At 36.5% G+C, this 17,703-nt stretch overlaps 1 protein-coding gene across 6 annotated transcripts in view; it reads right to left on the bottom strand.

Moving 5' to 3' along the window:
* The window catches only part of TRPS1 (transcriptional repressor GATA binding 1), a 251,949-nt gene extending 236,470 nt beyond the window's left edge, over positions 1–15,479 (bottom strand). For 3 of the 6 annotated variants that reach the window (XM_075124966.1, XM_075124969.1, XM_075124970.1), the window contains exon 1: positions 14,262–14,406. Coding sequence is in view for 1 of the 6 variants with exons in the window: in XM_075124970.1 (XP_074981071.1) it covers positions 14,262–14,271 (10 nt within the window). In the remaining 5 variants the exon portion in view is untranslated. Of the gene's footprint in view, positions 1–13,476; positions 13,676–14,261; positions 14,407–15,017 lie in introns of those variants that run through there. The other 3 variants (XM_048841520.2, XM_048841521.2, XM_075124967.1) reach the window with 2 other exon arrangements.
* Positions 15,480–17,703: the final 2,224 nt, after the last annotated feature.

The raw sequence follows: 17,703 nt of genomic DNA, 5'->3' as shown, positions 1-17,703 counted from the left end.
AAATTACATCCCGTGACTCTTCCAAACAATGCACAGAATTGTAACTTTTGCCATATATACTGAATCTCAGATGGTGTTTAGAAATTTTTTCTTTATTGTAAAAAGTACTCACATTAATAACTGAACTTATGAGTTGAAATGAGCCATCTGGCATAAAAAGAGAATAAATTAATAGGCTAAAAAGCACAGATTTTAAAAATGTTAAATAGCCTGAACAGTCTAATGAAAACTAATCTGAACCCGTGGACAAACCTCCTCATAATATAAAACATAATATAAAAATGTTACACTCCTTTACATTACAGTTTCTTTGTGCTGGGATTATCAATGTCAATGCTTTTTAAAAAGTAACAGTATTTTATTTAAAAAAAGTCATGTTAAATTTGTTAAACTATCATCCTAAGAACCACTGGATTCTATATAATTTGTTGCTTTAAAAAGCCTTGTGAAATTATAATAAGAATAATTGGTTTTAAAAAACTTACAGTCCTTCCAATGGAGGTTTGGGTTTCATATTTTCCATAGCAAAGTTCTATGGAAGTGTGGCAGGAGAAAAAGTTGAGCGTGGCTTGTTGGGGTTTTTTTTTTTGCCTTTTTTGTTTGTTTGTTTATTTGTTTGTTTGTTTGTTTTTAAAAGCACGAACTAAGTGGCCTGTAATTCCTCCATAACAGATTGCTTGGTGTGCTGCAAAGGAGAAGCTATTGCACACATTTGGTGTTGTTTTGGACATCTCTAACATTTAGTGAAAAACAAAACAAAAAACACTGGACTCACTGAATTCTGATTTAGTACCATTTCAAGAAGCCATTCTGACAATGTGTCAGAAATAGAAATAGCTAACTAGTATAGTCCATTATAGACCACGGTATAGTACATTTTAAAGGGCCCAATGTTTTCTACGGCAATTAAAAGAAACAAAAAAACCAAACAGAACAAAACAGCATTTTAGAATGCATCTGCCAAATCTACCAAATGGCTGTGAAATCCATAAAAATCAATCAATCAATGATTGCACACTGCAATTAAAGAATAATGCCTGGGATAACTCAAGAAAGTAAAAGTCGAAGAGCATGCTGCTAACAATTAATGCAAGAACTAAGCTACTCAGCCAGGTATAATGAAATATCTTCCTTTCTTTACAAAGAAAAGAAATTCTTAACTTTACAAACATTAGTTAACTTTGCAGTGATTAATTCAACAACTGCAAAGCCAAAAACAACTTTAGGCACTTAACCATGAAACTGTCAGTTCTCTTTGCCTGATGATAAAGCATCCCAAAAATAAACATTAACTTCTGTGTTTTTTCTACATGTGTATTCCATCATGTAAAGATGATAACCAAACATTTACTAAGGAAGCCATGCTGAGGTCTTTCATACCTAATTTTTCCTAATTTTTCGATTAGATATTAAAGAATTACCTCTCTTTACTTCCAGCTCTAACATGATATTTCATGTTCATAACTAAAACTTGCAATAGTAAACTGAAAATTATACAGTGTCTTCCCAAGAAACAAAGAACACTGTATCATACGGTGTACAGTGTATCATCAGTGAGAACTATGGGACTGAAAGAGTTTACTACGCATATGGATAAAAATTCGGCAATCCTTGCTTGGGCAAAATTCCCAGTGAAGTAAATGGGAGTTGTGACCAATTAAAAAATGTAAAGTTTTGGACTTCACCATCATTGTAAAAAGCATAGTTTTAAGCAAAGCACAGCAACTGATGAAAATATGACAGGTTAAAAAAATTTAAAAATCTATGAATTCAAAGGATTAACAGTTTATCCAATTATATCCTTTTCCCATTTCAGGACAAGCTTTGAAACCATCAGAAGCGTATTTAAACATACTTTCCATTGGAATAAAACAACAATAAGAATTTCAAGTACTATTCATGGTCAAATGCATCTGTAGTAAAATCGCATTATGGAGTTTGCTTAGAGCACCGGGTAACGAAAAATGGGTTAACTTTTTGCCAGGAATATTTCACAGCAAAAGCTTACAGTCTGCTCAGAAATACACACAACTTTATTTCATTCCATTCACTACTTCTGAGTTTCTTTACAGAAACAGAATTGCAGTAGTCTCCTTGACAGCAAACTATAATCAGGAAATATTACTTACACTACTGATATGTGCCCCACTGTCCCCTCTTCCCACCACTCCCTGCCAAAAAAAAAAAAAAAAGCATACTCCACATTCTGTGAAATACTAGAAAAAATAAAATCGGTAGTGAAACCCTGTAGCTGGCAGGGTTTTCCTCTCTGAATGGGGAAATTCTGAACTCCAAACTGCTCCAGACATTGCAGGATTAGATCCTAACTAGGGAAAACTCAGGAAAACAGTAATAAACATTGCATGGTAATCCACAGGAACTTTGGTCCCAATGTAATTTTTTCTGTAGTATTCTATAATAAATGGCATTGTAACATCCATAATCTCAGCTCGTATATCAGACCTCTTCTCTCTTTTTTCTTTAGGGTTGTGGATTTTCAAAGGAAAACCAGTTATTTTAACGCACAAGAAAGTCACTCCAGTTCTATTCCTGAATGAAAGCAGCACAGTAGCATACTGAAAACTATTATGTACTGTAGTGTGCTGCACAGAGCTATAGCTGACGAGTGCAATTTTTATGGCAGTTCTACTCCGGTAAGATTTCATCTGAAATTCCTTATGACATGACAAAGGAAGTCACAGTTTGCTGGAGAGAATAAATAAATAAATAAAAAGGTATGCTGTAACAGTTCTTTATGTCATAATGGATTTTACTATATCCTAGTTCTCTTTCTATTCAGAGAACTAGGATACAGTTCTTTTGGGCAATAAATTCTAAAAATCCAAGAAGGTAAAGCTTATTTAGCCATGAGTCTCCTTTCAACCACTAAAATAAATTCTACAGCTGCCACTTTCTTACTCTTTTGACTTTATTTTTTAAGTTCTTTCCCCACTGACAAGCAACTGCTGTTATACTAGATTTCTGAAACACATTTTTTTTTAAAATGTCAGTAGTTTAAATTACATTTAGAGGTAAATTTCAAAGTACTATATAGTTCAAGTCAGCCAACAGGTTGTTTTTGTTAATCAAGATATTCACACACACAAGTTACTATTGTTTTCAGACATAAAACTCTGAGAAATTACTAAAGAGTGGTAGAAAACTAAACAGGAAATTTAAAGTACTGAACAATTCATTTTAACTGCCCCTTAGCTAATGCAGTATTACAATGAATCTCTTATGAAAGTTCATATGACACTGCCATGAACACCAAATGAATCTGTAACACCGGGACACTTAAGGTCTAATAAATCTTACTTTCCATTAGTTTAAAAATCACAAAAAAACAATATTTGAGTTCAGATTCCATATTTCATAACTAGATTATCTAACTGCTACCGCCTGGGACCTGCCATTTGTGAGAAATATTTTCCAGAATGTACTCATGTTTGCTGAGTTGTAAAAACTCCTTTTTTATATAATCCAAAAAAAGAACAAATTTCCACTCTCAACTTGCTCTCTTTGCTAGATCTCCAAGACACTTTAGAGAGACTGCAAAAGCATAAAAGCATGAAAGTTAATTTAATTAGCACTATCTAGTGCTATAGTGAAGAACATGAAAATGATACATCGATTGCAATAAACAAACAAAACAAAAAAACCACATTTCCAGGATATTATGCAGAACAGTAATAATAATGCATATGCACTTCAAAAGGATCAATGTCAACTTTAAAAAAAAAATCACACTTTGGTCTGATTTTGTTTTTCTGCTCTTGTTACAAATACTGACAATTGCTACAAATTTCAGAGATTAGAGAAAAATATAGATTGTTCTGTAATTTTTTTCAGTTTGGTTATATTAATAACAAATACATACTTTGTGTACAGTCAGTCACCTTTTCTCCTGACCCGTCATACAGATCGATGCAAGCAGGATTCAATGGGACTCTGTGAGGGAATTAGGGTCCGCTCACATGGATCCAATTTCAGGGTCAGGGCTTTAGTCACTTTCCACTGTTGCTTGTATGAACTTTTCGAGGAGCAGTCAGAGAGATAAAATAAAATAAAATGTGATTCAGAGACCACAACAATTAGCAGGAAGGCTCAGCAGCAGGTGTAGTATGCAAAAATTACTTTTTTTTCAACCCAATTTTGACATTGAGTAGGTTTAAAGTTAACAGTGTCTCTTTAAAGACGATAGGCCCAATTCTGCCAATACTAAGGACCAATCTTTAATTATGATCTCCTGGTGGACTTTTGTGTGCAGACAAGCCAAAATGCAGGATGGGGCCTTGCACCGTAGCGTTTAGTGATATCAATGAGACTACTTACAATAGTAAGCTTTGTAATGAACAGCAAGAATTTGCAAGATTCAGCCCTAAGTGGTGGTGTTCAAAAAATCTAATTTAATTAATGTAATGTCTTGCTTAGAGGGTCTGATTCAGTCATCACTGAAATCAACATCAATTTTCCCACTAGTTTCTATGGGAGCGGAAGCAGGCCCATCATGAAAGAATGCATTTTATCCTTTGCACCAGTTAAACCCCTGCAGTTTCCTGACCAGAACAGGTTAGATTCACTCCTATGAAATCATTCATTTACATTGAGAAAGTCAAACCAAAACAAACACCAAAATCCTTATCCTTTTTGCTTTCTTATTAGCAGAGTTGGTGCTGTAAACAACTTAATAGCAGTGATGCAAAATGGACCCTTGCCTAGATTTCTAAACTTTTCCAGAGCTCATAATACCCTGCATTTGATGACATCACAAAACTAACCACTAGTAAAAGTTGGTTTTCAACGTGTTCTACTTTTTCATTATTAGTCTCTGTGTCAGAATCAGAGTCAGAGCCCAAGTCACAACCCTCCTTAGGTCACATTCAATACTGTAAACTCATTAAGGGCTCAGAAAGAACAATACAAACCCTGGTGTGTTGTAAAAATTATGCAACACAGACTGATTTTAGTTTACACATATTTTTAGAATGTTTGTGTTGTGTGTTTATACAGACAGGACAGAGAGACACGAATACGAGAGACAGAGGCGGAAATGGAGACGCATGGTAACAGAGACAGCAAGGAGTGAAAGAGAGAGCATACCTCATGGAGTGATAAACCTCCTAGATAAAAATGGATAGTACATGATCATTTCTGACTGGACATAAATAAAGCATACTATATTGCACACTGGATCATCACTGAGCCTTACCTTACATTTTATTTTTCTAAGAGATTTCTGAACTGTTCTTTGCACAAGAAAGATAAGGGCCATCACAGTCAGCACTCTCAACTGAAACTAGAACTTTTTGTTCTCAGTATAGTTTGGCTGCTATTACTTTAGCTTAATTTGGAGGAAAAGTACGATTTAATTTTATATCTCATTGATTATACACAGACGCACAGAGATACATGCATGCACAAAAAGATACGGGTGCACACACTAAATTTTTGGATTGTGAGAGTTCAGTGTTTGTTTGTAACAAGGTTCATTGCATGACTCAGACATATATTGTGGATACCTTTCATCTAACATTTTTTCCTCATGGCAGGAAATGTGATCTTAATGCTACAAAATTACTTAGGATCCTACAGTATGCTCAACCACCATCTATGGGATTAAATTAATCCATTACGTTAAACTGCTTCATGAATCATACAATATACAAACACAAATGATATAAACTCCATATCAGTACAAACTGAAAAGCGACTAATTAGATGGCATGAATTTTGGCTCTATGTAGGTCTCCACAGGAAAGCTACTGCGCATATGGTATATGGTTTAGATCTTGGATACCTAAGAGACTGCTTCTTTCCTTATGCACCATTGTGATCTCTGAAATGTTATGTGGTGTTTCTACTAACAGCCCAAAGATCTGAACTTCTAGAGTTTGGTGGCAAGATGTACAGAATGGAGGACCTTCAGCTCTGGAATTCACTTCTCCCATTTATCTAAGAGAGCAAGAGACTATGCAGTGTTGTTGTAGCCATGTTGGTCCCAGGAGATTAAGAGACAAGGTGGGTGAGGTAATATCTTTTATTGGACCAACTTCTGTAGGTGAGAGAGACAAACTTTTGATCTTACAAAGAGATCCTTTTCAGGTCAGAGATGGTTGCCCTTCAAAGGGTAAAGCCAATCTATTTTCACAGGCTTTTGCCTGAGGACGTTGGGACAGTTAACATTTGGTGTATTTTATTTACGTATTTGGTGGGGGGAGGGAGCACAAAAGTCTCTTTAAATCTGACAATAGTCAGCATGTTATGCATTATGTTACTGCAGCCAGTGAATGCCCGACTGGTGTATTTAATTAAACCTCAAAATGAGAAAATAAATGGAAAAAACAAACTGCTTTAAGAGATGCAGATTAAAAAGCTGAAAAAGAAAAATATCTTTTTTATTAACTGAATTAAAGAAGCAACTTTTCATCTCCATGTACGCTTTTGGACGTTCTTCTACAATCTATTTCTGCCTTATGGATTTATGCAGATACCAAATCATGGTGCTCTGTGATATATGCTTCAATATCATTAGTATAAGCATTTTAAACAGCATCATATTTTGGTGATATTGGGAATATTCTATCTAAGGAAAATTGCTTCAGTCTTACTAACGCAACTTCAGAAAAAATGTAAAACAGTGTCTGCACAGCATTTTTAAAATGGTATTTAAAACACCAACAACTAATTCAGTGTTTCTTCACAAGATCAATTAAAAGTATTATTTTAAAAATAATCCTGGCAAAGATATTGACACTTCAAGGAGCAGTTTGCAAGGTGTGTGGGGGAGGAGAGATGCACTTTTTTTATTTAAATTAATTGTTTGTAAAAAAAAAAGTATTTTTGGAGCAGGCAAGCAGTGCATTTTCTTTTCCAAGTTTAAATATGCATTTCAGACTTTGTAAAGTAGGTCGGGAATACCCAAAGGATACACATTTGAAAGCTACAGATAGCAGAGCACACTATTTTGGGCTTTGTATATACACACGCACATACATTATATATAATATAGATGGATAGATCCAATGATTTAAACACATACATTACATCTATACTGTATGTTTCAAGCATATTCAGATATTTACACTGTTAGATCACCTCTCATTTTAGAGCTACGCTGGTGCCAACTGCCAAAAAAAAGTATACAAATCAAAAATATGTTACCTCTGTTCAAACAATGCTGCTGTTCATTATATAATAGAAACTGTCATACTTAATCTCTGAGGAAACCAGAACTAGTAGATTTTTGGACCAGAGGTGGTTTAAAATGGTTTGAGGCAAAACTGAAGCATATTGTTCAAGTAAATCTTGTAGGGGAACATAAGCATAATTGATGAGTTTTTGCATCATCTTCCATAGATTTTTTTCATCTACATCAGTAAACCAAAAAAAAAAAAAAAAATTGAGATACAAACTCACCATACTAAAATCTTTTTTTTTACAGCACGCGATACTTTTACCATAATTTAGTGTCCCCCTACTTTGAAAGAGACAAAGTGCAGCCTCACTAAACATAGGGGGACAAAAAAAACCTTCAAACTTGTAATGATGCTTGAAATTTCAAAATAAACCAAGATTTACAGGCTGATGTTGAGAAACAAATGTCATGGAACTAAAGTTTTCCTTACTAATTTTCTTTCCTATCTAAATAATGCAAGCACAAAGATAGAGACGAGTGTTTTTCATTTACCACTGATGTAAAGCAAAGTGATAAGCAATTTAGAAAAAAGTAACAAACTCTTATCTAAGGATCAATTTGAAATTCAGATTTTAATTGGACAAAATATTATCTGAAAACCCAATACTCTCCATAAGTAAATTTCACTTACTGGACAGAATCTATTTTACAATGCTAGGACTTCTAGAATTTTTAAGAGTTCCAATAATGAAAAAGAATGTAAAATTATCTGGTTTCATCTCAAATTCCATAAAATGTGCAGTAATCAATCACACACACACACCCGAAAAAGCCAATCTTGCAGCCCTTACTGAAGCGAAAGTCCCACTGACGTCAATGCGTGTTTTTCATGAGTGAGAACTGCAGGATCAGACCCAAAATGTGCTTACGAAGAAGCAAACCTACTATAACAGATTGAATTTTAGTTTAAATATTAAGATTGAGACAAGAAAGTCTGGGGTTTAAACCCCAGGGAGGATAGACATTTAAAGTGTTGCCACTGAATTATAGCTCGCCACATTGGGTGGGGTACCCTGCTGCTGGGTGGAGTGTCTCCCCTAAAGGAAGGAAAAACTGGCACACACTGACTTGGTCTTTGAAAGATTCACCTACTTGCCAACTTACGAAGTCGTACTGACGTCAACTTCGCCAAGGAGTCGGTTGCCTAACTCAGTCCTTTACCGTAGACAGTTCTGCTTGTGTGCAAAAGCCCAGCAGGAGGTGGAAAGGTAATAAAGGAAATGTCAGAAAACTGTAAAATATCCATAATTCCTTACAGGGTATTAAAAAGAGACCTATAGCCAGTTAAAAGATAACAAGAGGAAAAAATGGTTTATGTTTGTAAGGCATGAAGCATTAAGTAAATAGTTACAGGTTAGTAGATTTGATTACAAAAACATATACTTAAAAATTGTGTGTTGGTTTTAAAATGGGGAGGGGGGAATGCTAAGTGAGATACTATACTGTTTTCCCTTCTGCAATGGGCAACTGTTATCATGCCAATCTGACCTTCACTAGCAGGTGTAAAATGTTCCTTTACATTATTAAAATAAATATTCACTGATCTGTCACCACAGATGCGTTTAGCTTATTAATCCCATCTAAACCAAAACAAATCGCTTCTCCAAAAGAAAAAAAAAAGAATGATAATGCATCTCAAAAATGCCCATGGGAAAAAGGGGGGGGGGGGGGAATTAAGAAAACAGTTTAAGTTACCGTAACCTGAAATGCACCAGCCATCACAAAGAGCAATTGGAGAAATCCAGCAGAGCTCAGCAGGAAAGATTTTTAATAACAGATTGAAAAACAAGAATAAAAATAACTGCATCAACAGGGCCTTTCTTCCTCAGGCCACAAGCCCGTTTTTACTTGAATTTGAAAAAAAATGTCAGTTTGGCCACTAAAACCAATCCAGAACATTATTAAAAGTTAAAAGCTACCAATTACTTCTGTCTGTTCTTTTAAAGCAAAGTTTGGCATTACGTCAGTTGGTTTAAAGAAAACAAGAGAGAGAGAGAGAGAGAGAGAGAGAGAGAGAGGAGAGAAAGTTTCCTGCTTGTATAAATTAAACCACCAGGGAAGGTGTCTAGCCACTTGTAAAGCGTTTATTGCAGGTTTTTAAAGGGCTAGTAACATTTCAAAAAAAAAATTGTATTAAATAACTTTAGGAGAAAAACGATTGATCTGAGCTTTGAAAAAAATATACTTACAATAAATCAGGTTTACATCAACAGCAGCTTTGGAATCAGAAAATGACTTTTAATAAGAGTAAGCACGATTATTCAAAATTTAGGAACAGATCATTTTGATTTAATTTTTCTACTCCTCCAACCTGAGCATAGGAAATTTCTATAGAAGTTAATGGGATGGTGCCCAGGGAGATATAGACAGAAATGTCCTATTAACATTATTTTTCAAAGCTACAGAATTTAAAAAGAATATTTTTTTCTACAGGTTTCTTAATCATCCTATAAGTTCTACAGCAGGGATATAATTCTCTACTAAACTCCAAAGGATAATGATAAAAAAACTGATAGAAAAATTAGCATTTTCTATTCAATTTGCTACGTCTTTTCCATCAGTGATGTTACTATGTTTTAAGGAGAACTTTTAAGGCACCAGATCGATGGCACAGAAAATGTATCAAGTAAAGACAGATATTAAACAAAATTTCATGTCCACAACTCTGCCAGTTCACCTAAATGACAGTCTTCACATCCCTTGTGATGCCAAACCTGGGCCTCCTCTAACTATGGCCTACACATCACGTGGAATGGTGTTCAGTTGTGGAATGTTTCTGTGATGTGATAAAATGTCCACTACAGACTGAGTTGAGACCAACATATTTATTCCACCATTGCCCCGCATCTAATTTGAGCCTTGGTCTGCAGGGTTGAAAAGCTAGTGCACTATAGCATTTTTTTAAACTGTCATTTCTTATGTTCTGGGCAAAAATACAACTGGATAGTAGTTCAATTTTGATGGCCCCTTTAATGATTAGGTGCAAAGCAACATCCACAAATTAATGCTAAACACAATCTGAAAAGGGTTGTTACAGGTCCTGCACTTGTAAACATTTTATCATATAATTGTGTAATTCTACCTTAATCCTCTGTGTCATCTGATATCACTCAATACGTGTTTTTTAATTAGAAAAAACACAATGTAAAAAAGCAGTGCTTATAAAGGTCTTTTGTTACAAGTCGTTTTCTTCATACACTGAGCTAAACTGAACATATCTTTACAGTAATCAGAAGATCTTCTCTTTGGGTGCAGGTTTATCTACCAAAAGTCAAATCATAACCTTACTATCCCAATACATGATACTACTAAACAAAATAGTCATTCTCCTCCTTCTTTAGGAGGATAGGAAAGGGCACATTTATATATATTACGGATAGACAAAAATAGGAAGACCTGGACCAGATATGCAGTAATTAACGCCTCTAAAGGTCAACAGGCAGTGATATTTATACAACAGAAGGGTGCAAAATATGCAGGTTTTAGTATTAATCATCAATATTTCCTTGTTACCTGAGAACTTTACAAAGTCTCAGAAATGAAAAGATGAGCCTATGAAATGTTTGCTCTTTTCCTTTACGCCTGTTGTACCTTCCTGGTTTTATCAATCACATTTTGACTTGTGAAGTCAAATATTTCTGACAGAAATGCCTGAGTTTGTAGTTGCCAAGACTGCCAAAAACCAATCCAGACTACCTCACGAGTTGTGTTGAGGAAACTAAATTAAGCAAGGGCAGACACCAACTGGAAAGTTGTCAGTTTACTGAATGAATGGCTTCATTTTACACACCAGTAGAATATCTTCATCGGAATATTTCAGTTCAGGGCCAATACTTTTATTACAAGGTGGTAGTTTGTTTTTTACTGAAACAGTATTAAAAATGCAATTTACTTCCATTTTACTTTCCGCTAACAAAAAGGACTATTAGATTCCCAACCTGTCTTGTTCAAAAATATGTAACCATAAACTTTCTCACAATATTATATTTGGTGCTACTCACAAACCTGTATTAGAGAGATACTGCCATTGTGGCTACAATTAAGATCTGATCATATTTCCATTTTAATTATTATATTAAAATATTGGCAGGAGTTTATAAGTTAGACAGATATTCTATGCACACCATCAAACTTCAGAACAAAAGTTGTCAGATAAAGAGCAATTTTTAAAAATACTCAATCTATGTTTGTCATTAAAATTTAGGATTTTTTTAAAAGTGTGTTCGCTATTTAAAAAAAAAAAAACTTTTTCACACTCCTGTAACTTAAAAAAAGTTTTCTTTTTTCCTTCAAAATAATTGTTCCATAAAGTACTAATAGAGTTAATTTCACATAAACAGAAAGTAATTATTCAGTGTCTGAACAATGCTTTGAAAATATAAAGCACTAAGTGTCAACAAGTGTTACAAATATAATATGGTTGAAATTGTGAGATTTAACAAGCGCTCCACTTATGCAGAAATTGCATTCTACAGAGATTTTTTACGGTGCTTTGATTAATACAGAATTATAATATATAAATATATTATTCTTCATGCACACTCATAGCACACATGGTAGAGGGCATGCTAAGAAGTTTATTAAGAATGATACAAGAATGATAAAAAATCCTTTCTACAAGGATCCATGTAATCATATAGAATATGCTCTGTTGATGGTAAACACATAAGTTAGCTCAAAAAGGCTCTAAAAAAGCCATCAAATAGTTTATACCATGAATACATTATAAAAAATAAAAGGAAATCTTGGCTTACTTGTACATACATTACCAAGACTCAAGAAGCCTCAGATCTCAGAGCTTGTTAATGAGACTTTAAATTTTCCTTTATTAACATTACAATAAAGTAAAAAAATAAACCACACACCCGCATACAAAATCTCCAGATAATATGCAAAGTCTGAGTGAGAGCATCCTAAGCAAAAATACAAACTTAAAGCTGACGAAACTTTGCACTGAGCACACTTCGTTGTGCGTCCCTATACACAAGTAGTTTCAAACAGAGTGGAATTATTCTATGCCATATCAACTCCATTTTTCAGGCGCAACAGGATGGATTATGAACCAAATGTTCTTCTCATCTGAATTCCCTCAATCATGTCAATTTAAGGCAGAATCTTGGTGTGCTATGTTTTAGAGGTTAGTTGTTACTGGTACTCTAATGCACGACAACATCGGTGATTATATGTGGCTTACTGAATGATCTATAGCTTATCAAAAATTACGTAGATGTATCTTTGTCTTTTTAAAATAAAAATAAGCCTTGTCTGCTTTTCTTGCTTTTTTTTTTAAAGAAAGAAGTGTTCTCTTGTTTGGATTAATGATGTTATTCACAATCTTTCACTCAGTAGTTTAAAAAAATCTTTCAAAGTGTTGATATCATTTCCAGACAGTCTTGTCAGCATCACAATTTACAGGAAATAGTTGATGTTCTCAAATAAGCCCTGTATTTACTCATAGAGCTACAGTACTTAAAAAAAAAAAATCCTCACTCTCTTGGAGTTTGTTTGTTGTTTGGGGTTTTTTAAAATGTCACTCTGGTGGAATATCTGAGAGAGCTCGCTAACCCAACACACGTATTCGTGAACATGAGGAAAACACTGACTGCAGCTCAGAAAAAACTACTGTAACTTTTATTCTCATTTTGTCCACGTCAGGAACTGGCTCTTACCACTAACTTTCCTTTGCTGCCCCTTGCATTTTTAACTCTGGCAGTCTTTTCTAAATGATCAACTTTTCCTAAAACCAACAGCAAAGTAACATGATGCCACCAAGACTCATAGGTTTCCGCGCAGTTGAAGAAGACAGCTAAAATGGCAAAGGGCTTGATTGCTCTTTATACTTTAAATGAAATGAAAACCAGGTTGTTATTAATATTTTTGTTTCAATAGCATCTACAATGTGCTGTGCTGTACGAACTGCTTACAGTCCATGCCCCAAAGAGCTTACAGTCGTTATATTAAAAAAAAGTATTTTCCTCCCACACCCTCTCTGCTTTGTTCTCTGGCATTTATCATTTCATTCTCCTACCAGATAGTGTATTTGCATTTGCGAAGGGGATGGAATTAAGAGATGTCTTCACTTTAACTCATGGTTTATCCCCACATTTTTCAGTGCACCATGCCTTCCACTCACTTTAGAGATTTGACATTTGTGGATGGAGAATGTCTGATTCTTTTTAAGTTAATGGGCCACTCTATTCCTTCAAAAATAGTGTATAAGAGTCCTGGAACATCAAAAATCATGTTATTTGTAATAAAGAAAAATAAATTAAACATACCAAAATGTCAAACCGAGGTGCTACTTAATGAGCTGCTCAAGTCACAAAACAATTCTACACTGAAAAATAGCCCACAATGCTGCTGAAGTCCCGCAAGTTTGTGGGTCTTTCTGGAGAATCAATTCTGAGTGCCAGGGTCCTCTTTCCCTGGGTCCACTTCCCATGCCCAGTGATCACAGGCAGGAATCAGGCAGAGAAACTCAGAGAGAGAGAGAGAGAGAGAGTTTGTACAGCCCACCAAACACCACTGGGCCACCTTCCTGCACCCTGGAGCTTTTAAACAAGCCACACATTCACACACACACACACACACATACACACACATCCCCCCCCCACACATACACACATCCCTACTTCATCATAACCACCACACTTTCCTCTCCAGAACTATTAGGAAGTCTCTCCACATCCCCATTCATGCAGACCTTTCAACAACAAACAACAACAACAACGTCACACAGATCCCAAATGGAGAGGTAAAAAAATAAAAAGTGAGACACTAGACAAAGTTACGGCAACCCTGGCCGGAGCTCAGCGTAGGGACTCAACTCTGAGAGCACAACTTTGCCTTTAAGAGGAAAAAGTTTTACGTCTCTCTCTGTACTCTCCGATTTCCTTTTTTAAAAAAACCACACACACACACACACACACACACACAGAGCATGTCGCCTTTTCCCCTTGTGTGACGGGAACGGAGCCCCCTCGGCCCATGCCCACACCCCCCAGCCTCCCCTGGTGGATCCCCAAGACCAATGGGGAAAAAAAAAAGTTTGCCCCAAACTTACTACTCTTCATGATGGTCTCTCTGTGCCCCGCTTGTCATGATTCCCATTAAAACTTCCAGCAGCAGCAGCAGCCAGCACTGTGCGACTGCGGCTCATCGGATGCAAAATCTCTTTGCTCTTCTTCCACTTCCACCGCCCCCCCCCTTCCCCTCCACTCCAGCGCCCCGATGGTGGGGAATGAACAATCAGAGCGATAAGAAGTAGCTACACGTACGGGAGGAGGCGAAGGGAGATAGCCCTGGAACTGCCCTCCCCCCCCCCCGGGTAAATAGAAGGCGAGACTCTTAAAACAGAGAAGGGGGTTGTTCGCCCTGCTCTCTTCGGTGGCTGAACTTGACCCTCCTCCTGACTCCAGAGGGGCTAATGCAGTTTTGAAGTCGCCAGTTTCCAGCGATCACACATGGCTTTGACCCTCCAAAGAAGGGAGGAAAAAAATGCACCCAGCCCCCCCACCCCACCCCCACCCCCCTCCAGCCTGTGAAATCCGAGAAGTCCCCGCTTCCCTCTGGTTTTTTAACCTCCCCCCTGCTTTGTATATGTGTGTGTGCAAAGAAACTCACTTTTAAATCCCCCAGTCCCCCCTTCCCATTGCGCACACACAGCACTTAGCAGAGAGCAACACGCTTACTACATACGCAATATCAACAGACGTAGCAGGAAGGGCCCCCCCCATCCCCATACACTTTTGTTGCTGATCTCCCCCACCCCTCGATCTGTGTTCTTCCCAACCACCCCCGATCTCCCCCCCCCCCTTACCTGTTGATTAATCGGCAATAATAATCTCAGCAGCCTGAAAGATGGTGGAGCTGTGGTTTGAGCCATGAACCGTCTTCTGTTGTTTGCAGAGTTGATCTTGGATTATTTGGGAGCAGTAGGAGGGAGAGAAAGAAAAAAAGCGAGGGGGGGGGAAGAGGTTCTCCTGCCTTTCCCCCTCTCCCCCTTGCCCCCCTCTTTATAGGGAGAGAGAGAGAGAGAAAGGGAAAGAGAGCAGGGACCTGGATGTGCCTGGTGTGTTTATAAAAGAGGAGACAGAGAGAGCGAGCGAGGAGAGAGCCTGGGTCTAGTGTAACAACAAGCCCCCAAAGGAGGAGAGGAGGCGGCTTTAGATTGCAGGAAGATCAGCTCTTTATCAGAAATGTTATCGCTTGTCAGGACCTCAGTCTCCGAGCATTACGTCAGTTTCAAGACACCAACACTATTAATATCAAAGGAGCCTTAGCAGAGAAAAGCGCCACCCCGGCCTGAGAGCCCTTAAAGAGACAGTACAGGCGTCCCCACAGTGCTGCTCTGATCAGCCTCCTCCTCCAGCCAGGCAGCAGCAGCGGCCACTGGGGAATAGGCGGCTTTGGAATAGACCAAGTCATTCAAAACTTTTTTTAAATAAAGTAAATTAAATTAACCTTTATGCGGGACGCTCTAGCATGGGGAGCTTCACTGAGGAATGGACTCAGCCAGGCAGATCACATCCTTGGGAAAGTTTGAGAGGGAAATAGCCTCTCTGGTAGTCCGGATTCTTAATACTTGTTATTTATTAATAATTGTGTGTTTATGCTGCTGGTCTTTTCTCAGCTTTTCTAAAACTGCACAAGATTTGTGCCCGACTGCGCTATGTAAAGGCATCTGCAGCTCTCAACGTTTTCCTTTCATTTTGATCCAGTACAAAGGAAGAGAAAAACAACTGGAACTTTTTCTAAGTTGGGGGGCAGAGAGGGGAAATAGTAGGAGGCATGATAGTGGAGTGCCCTGATCTGTGCAAAGGGCAGCTCACTTAGTGGGATCAATTTCTAATAGCCTTAATTAATATTATTAATTATTATTATTATTTTATTTGTATAGAACTGACAATAACACACTGTCCAAGGCACAAAATATATAGTCCATGCCCCCAAGATCTTACAATCTAAATAACACAAACACAAAGTAGGCAAGATTTACTGAGAAGTCTAGACTAGTTTATTATTATTACAGTATCATATTATTTCTCAGTTTTCAAATTAATACAAACCATTATTGGTTTTCTGTGCTACCAGACACAGGACAATCCCAACCCTCTTTTCAGATAGTTCTTCATGCTTTTCTATGTCTATACAGAATCTTTTAAATTAAAAAGTCAGATTTTTCCCATACCATGAATTGCCAGAAGTCTGCATAGGATTGTATGGGAAAAAAAAAAGTCTAAGGAGAAGCAATATATAAACGGTTCCTGTGAAAGGATTTTAAATCCCAAATAGAGTAGGCATTAAAAACTATGTAAACATTTGTTGGGCATTTGGACACAATTTCTGCAGTTAGGTGACTTTATGTGGCATGTTTTTATGCCAGTCATTTTCAATTAATTTCATACTAAAATATACACATTCTGGATTTTTGCAACTAACAATACATATAATTCAAGTGAGAAATTGAAAAAAAAAAGTTATGTCATTAAAATATTAGTTAAAGATTAAGTTATTTCCCACAAAATGTGTTTCACATAGCACAATATTTGCCTTACAATTTTATTTTCAGGGAAAACTTAAGTACCAAACAAAAAAATTTCAAAGATACAAACTGAGGTAAAGTAAAACTCCTGTTGTAAAGTGTATGCCATTTTCATCCACTTTTTTAGACCTATACATTCTTCATTTATGTTTAGTATAATATAATGGCATATTTGTAAAGTAATTGCTCATGTAAATCACCTAATAACACATTTCCCCCTTAAGTTCTTTTGTAGGGTTGCCTGATAAGGCACTTTATGAATAGAAAAACAATAATTCATGTACAAGAGGTGAACTTGTCAGGCTGAAAAGGATAAGTAAAATATAGTTCCACGATGAAGCATTCTGTACCTCCCTGGAAAGAAGAGAAGAGAACTGATATATTGTGTGTGGGATTTACTATATCCCCATCAGCGGAAATTCATTTTGGAACAGTTATGTTTTTATATGGAATGCAAAGAACAGTAATTCCAAAATCTTCAGTAAAATTTAAAGTCTGTTACTAATGACTACCTATATACTTTAGTGCCAGAGCAGTTTAGTGTAGCACATCACTAATGTGCACAGTAAAAGTGCTTTCTGGGAAGGCAGATTTTCACTTTTTTGTAAAGCTGCAAATGTAACTGCTGAACTTTAATCAAAGAGGCAAGGTATAGAATCATTTTCACAAACTTTTGCTCATTATGTACTATGCTGAGAAATAATTAATCCATTCAATTTAAATTTGTTCTCAGGTCTACGTAATTTAGATTTTTTACTAAATTGACTAGTCTTTCTGATCTGACCTATAAGTCCAGTATATAAACAGTTAAAACAAGCAGGTACACTTGGCTGATAATTTGGCTAAACATCCTATAAGATGGGCTTGAATGGAAAATATTTAAACAAGGGTTATTTCCCTTTTGCGTCTCTGCTCTATTGTGGCTTATTCAATTAATGGCTTTTATTTTAAAAGGAGAAAT

This window comes from Caretta caretta, chromosome 2 (genome assembly GCF_965140235.1).
Source record: "Caretta caretta isolate rCarCar2 chromosome 2, rCarCar1.hap1, whole genome shotgun sequence".
Taxonomy (NCBI): Eukaryota; Metazoa; Chordata; order Testudines; family Cheloniidae; genus Caretta; species Caretta caretta.
Note: the sequence above shows the minus strand (reverse complement) of the source record. Positions and strands in the feature narration are given on the sequence as shown.